At 33.5% G+C, this 15127-nt stretch overlaps 1 protein-coding gene across 2 annotated transcripts; it reads right to left on the bottom strand.

The window, feature by feature from the left end:
* Positions 1-2010: 2010 nt before the first annotated feature.
* On the bottom strand, positions 2011-11204 carry LOC127798094 (mitochondrial Rho GTPase 1-like). Of its 2 annotated transcripts, none has more exons than XM_052331408.1 (14): positions 10872-11204; positions 10620-10752; positions 10207-10356; positions 9636-9812; positions 9223-9474; positions 8840-8908; positions 7500-7555; positions 5690-5771; positions 4578-4789; positions 4241-4307; positions 3672-3784; positions 2996-3146; positions 2637-2823; positions 2011-2471 (listed from the first exon to the last, which is right to left on the bottom strand). In XM_052331408.1, exons 1-14 carry the CDS (start codon positions 11060-11062, stop codon positions 2398-2400), a joined length of 1914 nt encoding a protein of 637 aa, XP_052187368.1. In that variant the 5' UTR covers positions 11063-11204; the 3' UTR covers positions 2011-2397. The 2 variants fall into 2 exon arrangements, with proteins under 2 accessions (XP_052187368.1, XP_052187369.1); XM_052331409.1 differs by having other exon boundaries at positions 10207-10491; positions 10872-10887.
* Positions 11205-15127: the final 3923 nt, after the last annotated feature.

Here is a 15127-nt window from a genome sequence, read left to right as displayed (position 1 = left end):
TAAGAATCAAAATATACCTTGAGAGAGTAAAAATAAGTATATTTAAGAAAATATAAATAAAAAGTTAAGTAACTTTTTTAAATGATTGTTAAATAAGTTTAACAAATATATTGTAAAAATTAAAAAAATTAAATGTTTTACATGTCATATTTTTTTAGTTTATATCTTAATTAACAAACATTAATTTAGGTAAAAAAAATTAAAAATATTATACTTTTTGAACCATTCTATTTTGATGCACAAATCTTCTAATAGTCAAACTCACTATTGGTAGAGAGTTTAATTCATTATAATTTTTGCTTCTACATGGTATCTTCCTACACTTTTCCCTTTATACTAAGCAAATTTATAAGTTTTATCCTAACAATAATGAGATACGACGTAACAAGTTACTCTTAATAACGAGTTTAAGAAAATTAAAAATTTTACTAATGTGTCAAGCAATAAGTGTAGAAAAATAATAGGTAAAATAATAAATAGGGACAAATTGAACTCACTACTATAAATAATATATTCCGTCTTATCTAACTATTCTTTTGTAAAAATCTTTGATTCATCGTAAATTTTGTAATCTTACGTGATGAATTAGAAAAAATATAGTATTTTATAAAAATATTTAAAAATAATAATATTTTTAAATTTTTGCCTAAAGTGTTGGGTCTCATTTGGGTAAATCTCATCACATTGTTTTCTTCATAGATTTACACTATTAATATAATATTTAGATGTCATGAATATCACATTATCAATCTTTAACTTAATTAAGACTAAAGGGTCACTCTTTAAGTGAAAATTTATTGAATGATATAAGACCGTTTTAAATTTTTTTTTTTGGGGGTAAAATTTTAAACAAAATGAGACTTGATGTTATAGCAAAATTATTTTAAAAATGAATCTATCATTTAAAGGTTATGAGTTTAAATCTTATTTTTAAATAAAATACATAAAAGAATATTTAAAAAATAATAATATTTCATAATACCAAAAATTAATGTTTGATTGAATGATAATAAATATAAGTACAGCATAGATTGAAGAATTTATATAACAAAAATACTATTTGAACATTTATTTATAATATTTTTGTAATACTCAAGTATTAATTAATGTGTTATATTTTACATTATATCAAATAAATTAATATATAAATACCATCAAAAATCCAATAAATAGAACAACATCCAAGATTAAGTATGTTTTAACGTTTGCATGAATATAAGGTTCAATTATGTTTAAACTATTAATTACCATAATTATTATTATATGTTCCCACTATAAATGATGATAATTATAATAATCAGTCTGTTTGTGCATGGTCCACCACTCTAGATGGAGTCATGCCAGGGAACTCAACACCCAAATGCCCCGCAAAAACATCATCATCCAAATAAGCCAAAAGAAAATGCTACTTGCGCATTGTTAAATATTGGTGCTTTTGTAGGACATAATCCAATGGTTAGGGTGAATAAAAAAAAAAAAAAAATTATCATCACATTTGTAATGTGTTAATTTTGACAGTTATAATTCTCTAATTTACATCTTCTAATAGAATCACAAAATCGAGCACTAAGAACATCCGCGATGAAGTGCCATTCAAAAAAAAAAAAATATTGGTATTTTTATTTTCATTAAATATTTTGAATATATTGTTATCATGAATATATATTATAAATTAGAAAATATATATACACATAGTTCAGATTATCTAAACCATTTAAATAAACTTTAAAATACATAAAAAAAATATATAACATCACGTCCTACCAAATTAGCATCAAATGTCCATCTTTATAATCAAAGAATAATTTGATTGCATATCTCTAAACTTTGACTCTTCGACTCCAATATTAATTAAAATTTGTTTAATTAGTCCTTGAACTCTTTAAAATTAACCACGACATCCCTTAAAAGGGTCAAAGTGGAGTGAAGTTTAAAATTCAAGAAATATTTGGGGCAAAGCAACCTGAGGCAATAATAATGCAAAAATCACAAGCCACTAGATGGCCTAAGTGATTCAACAATCAGGCAGGTTTTCACTATGTTTAATCAAAGGGCAAAGAGTTCATACTTAAATAGGCAGGTAAATAATATCTGAAGATCATGGCAATTTGAAAGCACATTTAGTTGCCATGAATAGCCAGCCATATTGGGAAGCTTCAATTCCAGATGTCCCAAATGGCAAAGAAACAAAAAAACAAAAGCTACATGTTCAAGAAGAGGAGGAAACTTCAAATCTCTCTCTCTATATACAAAGGGGCAATGATCGGCTTGGAAAATATGGAGGAGAAGATGAGGGGCAATTAACCACTAGGCCGGTTATTTAAGCCATTGAAGGTGATGATGATGTAATAAGAGTAACAACAGCTTCTCGAGCTTGATGGTTGATATAAGAATTACCTAATTAGAGTGACTCTTCTTAGCGGCATATGCGCGATAGGTTGCCAAGCCAACCACAGCGACAGCTGTCCCGACTGCAATGTTCAGCGCAAACCATTTCGTTATAGCAATACAATCGCTACAAAGTCAAAGATACAGTTTTCCAGGAAAATAATCGAGGAAGAAAAATAAAGTTAAAATGACAAATTGACTATCAATGATGGAGGCGTTGTTTCTACACTGAAAAAACAGATACCTACCAGACAATAGCATGAGATAACGATTGACCAGCTGCCGGTAGAGCTTCTGGTTTCTCCCAATTTCAGTTTCTGCAACACTTAAATGAGGGTTACTAGCAGCATTGACAATTCTGCTGAATACGTTATTCAGGTCTCTTTCCTTCACACTGAGGTGAACGGGTGCATCAATTCCCATATCCTGACAAATCTGAAACAAAGATGTATATATAAAGTTAGAGAAATAAGAAATTGAAATAAGAGTGTAGTTGCCCCTGTAAATGAAGTCAAAAAGGAATTATTGTTAGTCTCTGTTGGAAACTAGAGCAGATAGCGGTGATTGGAGAACCATAAAAAGAATTGCAGCCAATAGAACAAAATACCCTTGCCGCATCTTTTATTGCCATTGGATACGAGTTCAAATCATCCTTGGCCGCAATGAGAAGGGAAGGCACCACAAAACCACTTTGTTCTCCTCGCCTAGCCACTTCCATAAGTAATTCTGATGCTCTTTTCAAAGAATATTCGTCCGAACTACAAATAAAAATCCAGTTCGTGTCATGCCATCAAAATATTATTTTGAAAAGAAAAAAGAACAGAAAGATAACAGCCTATGGTATATTGGTATTAGACTATTAGTTGGCTTTGAAGACACTCTAAGGAGGACTTGAAAGATATGGCACATAGTATAATGATATTAGTTAGGCTCCAAGGTACTTTGGCAGTATAAATCTACGGTGGTGAACAAGCAGTCCAAATAACATTCAAGAAAAATATAAATAAACAAATAAAAACTAAAAAGAGAAACAAGCAGGGGGCTAAAAAATTAATTATCCAGCAACTGATAAGATGTGCAGCAGCAGCAAGAACACACACAAGCTGTTAAAAGGGCAACAAAATATAATTATCTTCAGCAAGCTTGGTGGTTGACCTTTTATTTTTGCTGTTATTGGCCTTTTCTTCTTTTTTCTTTTTTCCTTTTTTGTTCTTTTGATGCATGTGGCAATGCCCTCCAGAATGTGATTATTTCACAATTGTTTCTATGAAATTTACGCCCACCTATCATATACAAACGCTGCTACATCACAAGCTGCTAGAGACTCGTTACTTGATAGAAGTTTTCTAAATCCATCTTCCGGAATCTCCCGCAGTACAAGAGTCTTTTTAGTTCCCTGCAACATACAAAGTCACATAGTTTGAAGTAGAAACAAACTCAAAAGAGAGAACAAGAGTCGTATCCGGGAAATGCAGTCACCAATAGAAGAAGAGAGAAATAACAAGAAAGATAAAGATTTCCAGGGGGGGTGGGGGGAGAGAGCTACTCTGTATAACTGTTCCAATAAAATCTTAGTCCTCCAACAGTATTACAAATGTAAATAAGGTCGTCTAATTAGCAATCAAGGCAATTAGAAACTAAATGGAAAAAGAAACAACAAATTAATAATGTTCTAAAATTTTGAACTCCTAACTCACAATAATTTAATGGTTTCCTCTTCCTTAAAAAGTTACATGTGTTCAAGTAACTTTTTGGGATCCCATCAGAGAGTTACATGTGTTCATGCTCAAGCATTGAGAGGGGTGGAGATCTGCCAAACCAACAGATCACATTACTCTTCTAAAATACTTACCGCAAAATCAACGATATTTGCTGCGTAAGACTCCTCAGAAGTTGAATAATAATTGTCTGAGAAAGGCCTGTTGATAGAATCAGGAGCAAGAAATTATACTGCTGAGTGGCTTGGAAGAAGAGACAAGGGAAAGGATGAACAAGAGACTACAATGTTTTAACAGCCAAGAGCCAAAAAGAAAAAGTAAAAGTCACAGTTTTAATGCATGAAGACAACAAAAAAGGAGAAAAATGTGGGATAACAGTAAATAAAAGCAAAACAAAGCAACTGATTAATAGACCACAAATTAAAATCAGAAATGACAGCATTTTGAGTAAACCAAAGCTTTGGATCAAACCTTCCCAGGAATGAATTCAATATTGCAGACTTTCCAGCTTTTTTGGGTCCAAAAATAAAGCACTGGAAAACATTTCTGTCTGTACGTTGCTTCTTTCGATCAAATGACCTTCTCTTAGTAATATGGAGTGCCGATGATGGATCACTAGTATATCCAATATATATCAAATTAGCCAAACTTTTAGCTGGGTTTAGTAGAGTCATAAAGGCCCACTGCAAGCATATGTAGACAAGGGAAACAATTAACATATAGCTCAGGAGCATGCTGCCTAAAGATATCTATGATGACAGTTCATAGTACAAGGAGGAGGATAACTTTGTTTATTTAAAAAGAAAAAAAAATGAAAAGAAAGGCCGAAAAAAGCAAATCCCTCAGGTGTTCTACCTAGTAAGGCTATAGGTTTCCACCAATCTTTTAAAAGATTAGCCGCCCCAAGGCAGTAAGTATGGAAATTGGACCTTGTTTGCCCTAATGTGGATGCCTGACTCCTCTTGCATCTGCATGTCAGGGGAGAAACAATTTTTTATTTTTTATTTTTTTTTTTGGGGGGGGGGGGGGGGGGTTTGTTGGTGGAGATCATTCAAATAAAATCACATCAAAATAATCACGACCAGTTTAACTACAGAAAAATGCAAATTTTATGTACTTCACCAAGTCAGTTTTAGAAAACAAACAATTCTTCCAAATTTCCAGTGGGTACAAAAATAACTACTTCTTTTACAATTGAAGATAAAACAAGATGAAAGCAACTTTAATGGTGTGTTCGCAGCTAATTCAAATTAAGAGGGTAGCTTTACAAAATTGTCATACCCACCACTTGCCAAAAAGATCCAGGGAGAGTTGTTAGCTAAAACAGAAAAGTATCAGAAGATAATTTCTAATATAAATTAGCTCATCTGTATCATTAGCATCAGGTAATTAGCTCAGTTCTTGTATTAGAGTCTGCTCGATTCAAGTGTAATACCCCCCAACCCCCCCCAAAAAAGACAAATTTTGATATATCTACAAATATATATTATATTCTCTCTGTGTGCAAGACAACAAAAGAAATTACAAGTCAAACAAATTGCATAAGCAAGTGCTAGTAAGCGTTAACCTTCAAGCAGACACACCTCAGACAGAAATCCATTAAGCAATATACCCCCCAATGCAGTTCTCTCTGCAGCATCCTTATAAGGAGCCTCATCCCAAGGACTGAGATTCAAAACATAAAACAGATATATATATAAGATGAAAAGCTTTGCCAGGTAAAAGTCAACCAGATTAAAATCCATCTGGAAAGCAATGGAATTGGTAAAGAAAATGTAAAGGAGCCACCAATTTTAATGAAATTGCAAATAAAAATTAGAACTAAAAGAGCTTGGCAAATAAATTACTATTATTCTATAATAACAACGGACTAAGCAGGGAAACAACTAGAATTATTTTAATGGATGAAATATGCGGCAACACAAGCTAGATTAAATCAGAGCGTGAAATTTAGACCTCTCCTTCTGAACAGAAAGAAATCCTAGTTAAAACGGATTGATATGTCCATCCTTCTCCCTCATTGCTCCATAGACTTTCTCATCACATTTAAATATAACAAGAAAATAACATTAGCCAACATCCGTGGCATAGCAAACCATTGGCATTCTTAACATAAAGTTTCTACTCTCACGCAACCATCATGTTTAAGGTTAAAAAGAATAAGATTGTTACTAGATCTACACAAACTTGTTTGCATGTATTTGAAAAGACAGTTTCTCAAAGTGAAGAGCTACTGTGACCAAGTCTAATCTGTATCTCTGTCACCACAAAATGGCAATAGCAAAGCAAAATACGAATTAGTATGCACATTTCAAAATATGGTATGCTCAATGAATATCATGATCCAAGCAATCCAAATGGCTTTATTTCATATTTATTCTCTTAATTGTTTCTGAGGAAGGGGAAAATTTAAAAAAATACAATTAGTAGGTTTTTTCCTTGAGAAATGTAAAAAGATTGCTGTCACATTAATGAAAATAATAGAAATAAATATTTTGGGTAACAATATTTTAGGCATAAAAAAAAAACTAATATTGGTTTATTGGTTTATTTATTTTAATTTGTTTCTAGTTTCTTTTGATTTCTTTTATTTCCTAGAATCCTAATTATCTTGATTAGATTATATCAAAGAATCGTAGTTAGAATAGATTTTTATCTATTAGTTGTCTATAAATAATCATTCAGCAATGTATTGTAGATTAGACTTTGATGAATAATAATGAATATTGATATTGGTTTTTAAGTAATCAGGACTACTCTTGTTTCTTTGGTTCGGGGCCTGCATCACACATTTTTGAGAAATATACAACAACAACAATCACAAGCACAACCTTGATTTTAAACCATAGCTGCTTCTCTAAAAAAGTAGGTTACCCTGCATTTTATGAAAAACAAAGCAGCTTATAGTAGGACCCGCATTAATAAACAAATCATCACACTCAGTTACCAAATACTGCTTTTTAAACACTACTTTCACAACACAGGACAAAAAAAGGACAGCACTGAACAGCACAGCAATACCAAACAGGCCCTTAATGTCACATTGTGTCTCAAGTAGGAGTGCAACATGAACATACATACTGTGATCTTAATTTACCATACGAGATATAAGCAACCAGCTTTTCATAGCACAAATAATAATCTATGGTAACCTAAATCTCAGAAAAGTTCTTGCATCCACAAACAACAATTTCTGATAACCTAAAGTATAAGATAAATGTTTAGTTGTCTTTGCATCAGTTACAACCAAGAGCAACATGTGTATAACATATGAAAATACGCTGATAAATTTTCTCATGCACATATATTATGTGCCTGTTGACAGTAATGTTATAATGAGGCAAATAAGAGAAATATACATATAATCAATACTGCTTAGTGAAGCAAACTCACCTTTCTGGTGCAGTTGAAAATAGATCTTCAAGCTCAGAATGCAGCAAGGCTCCATCCTGTTCAATGCCAAATTTCATGCACAAAAATTAGGAAAGTGCTGACTACATACAACAACAAAATGCGAAAGTATAAATATGAAGGCATGTTGGAACCACGCAATACTAATGGACTTTTACATAATACTTAAAGTGCATCCCAACGGAAATCACAAAAGAAAACAGGCCTAAAACTACAAAGCAGTGTTACATGCACTCCTCTGTTTCCCTTGTTTACCAATGCTCAGCCACTATGACAGAATTTGGCTCTATTTGGTTGGGTGTAAAATATTTCCCTCATTTTCTAGTGTTTTGATGAAAAAAAAAAAAAAAAAGATTAAAAATATTTTACACCAAAGAAGGAATAAAAATATTTTATACCAAAGAAGGGAAAATGACTTTGCCAATTTAAAATTCATAAGTCATTTTCCTATTTACACCAAAACTAATAAATTATTTTTTCTTTCATCAAATACCTTGTCATATATGTACATATATCCATGTACACATACATATATATACAATATGTATATATACACACACACAAACACACATATACACAATACTTGCATACATGCACCATACACACACACACACATACATATATACATATATGTTGACAGATATACATGTAGCTAGTTTATGGAAATTATTTTACTATGCAAACCAAACACCCAAAAATAAGATAAAAAAATATTTTTGAGTAAAACATTTTACTTAAAAAAAAAACATTTTCCAACATACAATGTTTTACATCGAAATAAACAAAGCCTTAATTTCAAGTATAGTACTAAAAAGTAAGAAATCTTATTCTGAAATTAATACATTTTGCATTTAAATGTTCACAAATGTGCCTGCATCTATATCTAACTTTTAGATACATACTTTAACATCTTAGGATTAAGATTTAAACAGATCCACTGCCTAGACATACACCTGTAGCACTCAATACTTACACACCTGGGTGGTGATTGAGTCAAATGTATGATGGCTGAAGAGCAAATTGCCATTATGCAAGATATTTCAATTAAAAAATGGTCAATCACATCAACCAAGTTAAGAATTAGGATTCTAAAAATGAAAAATTCAAATTACCTGCAACACCACCCCCCCCCCCCCCCCCAAAAAAAAAAAAAAAAAAAAAATTAGGCCATGAAATTGCAATGAAATCTGACCTCAAAATGCAAAAGAATGGTTTTTGCCATGGCACATCAATAAACAACTTGATGTGCTTTTTAAAAACTTCAATGACAGACTGCTACATAAAAGGAGAAGTTGTCTACAATGGAAAACACTTATACATACCTTATCAGTGTCAAAGAGACTGAAGACCCCCTTCAGAAACTCCACAGCTTCACTTGTCAATTCCAAACTCTACAAAAGCCACTTAGGGTGAACTTTTTATATGAAAGGATTACTATCAAAAAAAGTATTAACAAAAATTTAAGAATTCACATTATCAGAGGAGATGAGCATTTTAATTCATCCAAAGGATTACTAAGAAACTCAACAACTTAAGCACAAAAACAGCATATATCTCATTTAGTTATGCAAGTTGCCTCAACACATTTCAGCATAGTCAAAGAAAAGGTTCCCCTGAACTTCAATAATATTCCTCTACTGGAAAATAAACACATCACAATAAATTGCGTGACTGAAAGAATGAGCATCGGTTTCGGTTTGCATACCTGATCAGGAGCTTTCTTTGATGGAACTGAAAGCTGATCATTCCGTAGCTTAATATCATCATCATAACCAAAAGTTCGTAAAACAGTCCACGTTGTCTCAAGGCGCCCTTTCTCTATGAAAAGAGCATGCAGGAAAAGAAATCCTTCCAAGGTAAGCCCAAGCTCGTTGACCCCTTCTGGTAGCTGCTCTTGCACAACTTGCTTAACACCCGCTATCTCAGCAGGCTGCAATGGAGCGTTGAAACATCTAACCTGTTTACATTGTTTATAAAATCATTTCACAGTATCAGACTTGGGGCACTACAACAGTACCTCCTACCCCTCCTCCTTCCAAGAGAAAGAAGTTAAATAAATAAGTTTGATGATCTTGAAGACCAAAAGATAGACAAGAAATAGAAAAAGGGGAAATAAACCTGAAACTCATTCAGCTCTCTATCATTTAAGGCACCGTCCATGTCATGGTCACAGAGAAGGAATATCCGTTTCAATGCTCTCACACATCGAGGTTTCAAGGCCTGGGTTTCCTGATCAAATAGTGGGGCTGTGGGATGAAGCACTGCTTTTTGAGCATAATAAAATACTTCAGGGACCTAAAAAGCAGAAAACAGGGTCTGTATATTATATTCACCTCCGAAGTCCCACCATATTGCAGCTCAGAAACAAGAAACACATGTTACTAAAGCCGGAAATCCAAATTCAAAATAATGCTTTTGATGCCAACACCAAGTCTCATCGTGCAAAGTCCAAGTAATGAAACCATTATAGAAATTCAAGTAGCACAATCTACTTGTCTACACTTCACTGAGTGATTGGTGTGTAATTTTATATGTATTATGTCAAGCAATGAGGCTGAAAGCAGCTGATGCCACATAGTTGCACAAGAGTACATCCTGAAACCGAATCACTTCTTTTAACCAAGATTGAGCAAAACCCCTATGTATTAAACGCTGTTTACTGCAACACAGAATAACTACGTGGACAAACCTGGACTAAGTTAGCTGCAGAACATTCTATACAAGTCTCAATCTCCCGAAACTGTTGCATGATTGGTGACATCACCTGCTCCAGACTCGTGAGGTTACGCTCATCTCGCAAATCTAGCTTGCAACCAACTACAATCACAGGCACCTTCACCTAACAATCAGCAGCACAATACGTCAAAATAAGAAAACAAATAAATAAACCAAATCTAGAGAAAGAAGGCCTCCCTTGTCATGGATCCAAAACCAAAATGCCAAAAACCCGAGCCACCTTATCCCTTTTTCTTTTCTGGTAACAAAAGCGAAACATGGCTAAAAAGGCTGAACACCGTATACGATCTTCTAAAGTCGTAAGGCGTATCATCGATTGTGATGAAGAAAGAATCGGCACTCAAATAAAAAGTTCAAACCGCTAACCTCTAGTCGACGAAGCTCGTGAAGCCAGAAAGAGCTCAGGTGATCGAGCGTTGAAGGCTGATCACACGCATACGTTAGTACCACCGCATCTGCTCGCTTCAGTTCTTCCGCGAGCTTCCCTCTACTCTCCAAACTAAATTCAATATCAAATTTGCAAACAACGAAACAAAAACCAAAACGATAAGCACGGAATTCACCAGCATATACAGAGGATAATACACAAATTTCTTCCCGCGCGTGTCTAGATGCAACCTGGATGAAGTATCGACGATAGTAATGGGGACGCCCTCGGGGTAGAAATCGGCGGGGAGGCGAGTCGGCGGTAGAAGATGAGGAACTTTATCGAGGAAGGATTCGGAAGCCACGGCGGCGATCAAACTGGATTTGCCGGTGGCGCGGTCGCCTACGACCACGATTCGGACGCTGCTGCGGCGGGCTGCCATTGGTATGATCTGCGGAGCGCTGCTGCGAGCAGAGAGAGAGAGAGAGAATATCAAATTAAATTACTCTGTTAATTTCTGTCTTTGCTTTTAATTATTTTTAATTGCAATAACAATTCTGTTTTGGGAGGAATTTAGGGGCGAGTGGGGAGTTTCAACCCCTTCCAGTTGGAGTAACTGCTGCACCTCTCGGAGCATGCTTTTGTTGCGGTTTAGGTTACACGTTTAATATGATACTAAACTGAAATGGGAAAATAATAGTTTTCAAAAAATAAAAAAATAAAATATATATATTATTATAACATGATTATAACAATAAATTTATATATAGAAAACCGCCGATTGATGACCCGCGTATAGCTTATTAGAGCGATGGATGACCTCACCCGAGGAAGGGATGACTCTCATGCGGCTGAGTTGACCGATGGATGACTTCACTCGGGAGATGGATGACTCATTTAGACGATAGATGACCTGTTGAAAAAAAAGTCGGTTAAGGACGCAGGTGAAAATCCCCATGCATACCCTCTGATGCTTAAGTCAAACTTGTAAAAGTGAAATACTTCAAAGCAAAGAATCAATTGAAGTATTAGAGTTTGCGAACTGAATGAGAGGAAGAGACCCCCTATTTATAGCGATGGGAGGGGCATCAATGTGTCGTGTGACCCGATCTCCACTACAAGAATCTCAAAGGGGCTTTGATTGAGTCACGCGAGAGTAGTTGGGATCGAATCTCCTCGAAATTGTTGGCGCAAGAATGCGAACATGTAGGCACTCAAACAAGATCGTTCCACTTTGGATGACCCCTACTCGGGGGTGTGGGGTGCGCGAGTGCTGACAATAACACGGGTGCTAGGATTTGTGCGTGTGGGGTTGCATGTGGATGTGCACGGGGTTGCGTGCACGAGGGCGCACGGGGCCATGCTTGCTGGTCACGCGCGCTAAGGCACAACACCTCAAGTGGGGGCACTCGAGGGTGCCTTACCCCCGATTGACACCTACTCAGGGGTATGCTACCCTCGAGTGCCCCCAGCCTGCCGCATTGCGCGTGACCAAACACGCGCTCGCATAGGAGGGAAGTTGCCCCTTGCACACCCCCCGAGTGGCACTCAGGGGTGGCAACCCCACCCGAAGGCCACCCATGGCTAGCTTGCCACATGGCACTTCATAATGTCGCCACGTGACATTTCATTCTCTTCCCCATTTTTATATCTTGTCCAATATTTTTGTCAGGCATAATATATATAAATAAAATGATATAAATTTTTCATAAATATAATTAAATAGAAACATAAATTTTATCATTTATTCAATTAAATATCAATACAAGTTGTTTTTGTAAAACATAAATATATTTTTAAATCGGAAACTTTTACAAAATAGTTTTAAAATATTTTTAAAATTACAAAAATAATTCAAAAATATGTTTTTGGTTTTTCTTTACATTGTGAAGTATGAAACATTTTGAAAATGCTGAAACGATATCATTTTGGTGTTTTTATGATTCAGAGGTTGCTATTATTAATGTAAATAAAAAAATATTTTATTTAAAAAAATTACAATATCATTAGTTATTAAAAAAATTTATAATTATAAAAATTAATTAAAAGTGTCGTCGCCACATACATGCAAATAGAAAAATAAAATATTTTAAATAAAGAATTATTAGGTGATGATTAGTAATTCTGGTTGATTCTTTATATTTTTTATGGTAAAATTTATATGGAGATTAAAATTAGCAAAGTGATAAAAATTAAATATTTTATTATTATAAGGTCATAAAATCAAATTTTAGTGATTAAATTATATTTTTAAGTTTTAAATAAAGATATAATAAATATTTTAATAATTTACTTTATTAACATCACTTCGTAACATCGAAAATACTCTCTTTAGTTTAGTATAAACAAGAAGTGGTTGCTATTACTTTAACTTTTTAATGTCTTCAACCCCTTGATTCACCTCCCTATCTTTATATATCGACAATTTTTATAATAAATATTCAACCAATTTTCAAAATTCTTTTCGACCCCAAATTTTACTATGTGTATGTGCTCATATGACATATTATTATCTCCATGCACATACACATATACATATATTAGAAAATATGAGAGGGTAAAAGTTCAGTTTATTTAAATCAAACCGATCGAATTTGTCAGTTTGATTTTTTCTTGCATTAGTTCAATTCGATTAATTTTTCTTAAAAACTCAATTTTCGGTTCCCAATTTCAATTTTTTGATTGAAATAACCAAACTTTAAAATAATATTATTCTGATATTTATAAAAAGATGTTATTTTCTTTAATTTTGTGTTTTTTTTTATCTTTTACTTTGGTTTTATTCAATTTAATCGATTCGATTTATAAGATTTTTGTTTAAATTTTTTGGTTATCAATTGTTTAATTTTTCAGTTTAATCGGTCAGTTTTATTCGGTTTTACTCTTCTGTTTTATTTAATTGATTAGTAGATTTTGGTCAATTTAATAATTTAATCGATTATTTGCACACCCCTACTATAAATGTGGTCCAAACTGCATATGTGCAAAAATAAATATAATTACTAGTAAATAAGTACCTTTTTAAATAAAATGAGATTTGGTATAGTGATACATTGTTTAAAAATTTAATTATTTTTTAGTATGGGTGTATGAGTTTAAATATTGTTAATGTAATTAATTTCATTTTTGTAAACAAAATACATAAAATATATTTTTGGAAAATATTTTATTGAAATAACTTTATGACCATATCAAATGGTTTTTCGTACACATTCGTGAACTTGAGTTACTACAAAGTCATTTAATCAAATCTGCCTCCATATGGTTATCAATAATCTACGTCTATTTAAAAGATCAAGCCTCGGGATTCAACCAACAACTCATTTATCCATCTATTAAGAATTATATTTACAAAAAAACTCATGTATATTTTTTATTTACAAATTTCTCATGCTTTTTCATTTTATACTTTTTCAAAAAAATGTCATTTTCTTAATTCTATTTTATATCGTATTTGTTTTCGCTTTTGTGCAACCTATACCTGAACAAACATGGACCCATTAGAATGGCAGGACTAGATGAAAACTTAGAAGGTGTTTGGCTTATCGATTTGGCTGCTTATAAGCTATGTAACTTATTTTTGATATGTTTAGCAACATTTAAGAGGTTAAACACTCTATAGCTTATTAGCTCTTCCAACAACGTTTGAGAAAAATTGCCCCCCAATTTTTCCAAATAAGCTCTTATGAGCTTTTTTTGCGTTGACCAATGAAATGTTTGGTTTATCCTCAAACAAAATATATATTTCCAACCAAATACCATTTTTCATCTATTTGCCTCTTGTTGCTACCCTCATCGTCGCCATCATTGTCATCCTCCATCGCCATCGTTCGCTGTCCTAGCCAATAGCCTTTAGCCCATCACATCGTCTTCATCTTCTCCTCCATTACCACTTCATCTTATTGTCCCTATTGCCCCCATTGCCTCATTCGTTCACTGTGTGTGTATATATATAATATATTTAACATCTTTATTAAAATTTAATATTTGTATGAATTGTATTTATATTATTCAACATGTCTATTTTCGTATTTTTATCAAATTCTGATAACTTATCAGTTATTTTAAACAAAACATATAATTATTAACTTATAACTCAAAAGCATGTTTATCTAGAATTGAACAGAAGTTTGATTAGCGATTTGGTTAGTTTTTGTAAAAATTTCAGTTATCAGTTTGTTTTTTGTTGTCGGTTTAACCGAACTAACCAAACCGATTGATATGCAAAAATGACATCGTTTTGAGTGCATTATCAAATGAAAACAGTGGATATGGAATGACTGAACCGATGTTGCCTATTCGATCCATTCTTTTGAGTTTTGCCCACATTTATATCTTATTATTCTTTAATGTTCAACCCGACCACTCCCCCACTAGCTCTGCCTCTTGTCACCACCACCATCCCTTACCTCCAAGCTTTTTGATTGGAGACAAAAGGCAAATGGCCGACTAGTCGAGCGAAGGGCCAAGGCTAAAAGGTTGCCCCTTCGTATTCGTCTCCAATTCG

The sequence above is a fragment of the Diospyros lotus genome, chromosome 3, assembly GCF_014633365.1.
Source record: "Diospyros lotus cultivar Yz01 chromosome 3, ASM1463336v1, whole genome shotgun sequence".
NCBI lineage: Eukaryota > Viridiplantae > Streptophyta > Magnoliopsida > Ericales > Ebenaceae > Diospyros > Diospyros lotus.
This window is presented reverse-complemented; position numbering and strand designations above follow the sequence as displayed.

Excerpts from the sequence above, each read along its gene's own strand:
- LOC127798094 (XM_052331408.1), bottom strand. The coding sequence starts at position 11,062 with ATGGCAGCCCGCCGCAGCAGCGTCCGAATCGTGGTCGTAGGCGACCGC. Across the intron at positions 10,357-10,619 it reads ACGAGCTTCGTCGACTAGAG|GTGAAGGTGCCTGTGATTGT; the intron begins GTTAGCGGTTTG and ends GCTGATTGTTAG. Across the intron at positions 4,790-5,689 it reads TTAATGGATTTCTGTCTGAG|TGGGCCTTTATGACTCTACT; the intron begins GTGTGTCTGCTT and ends ATATGCTTGCAG.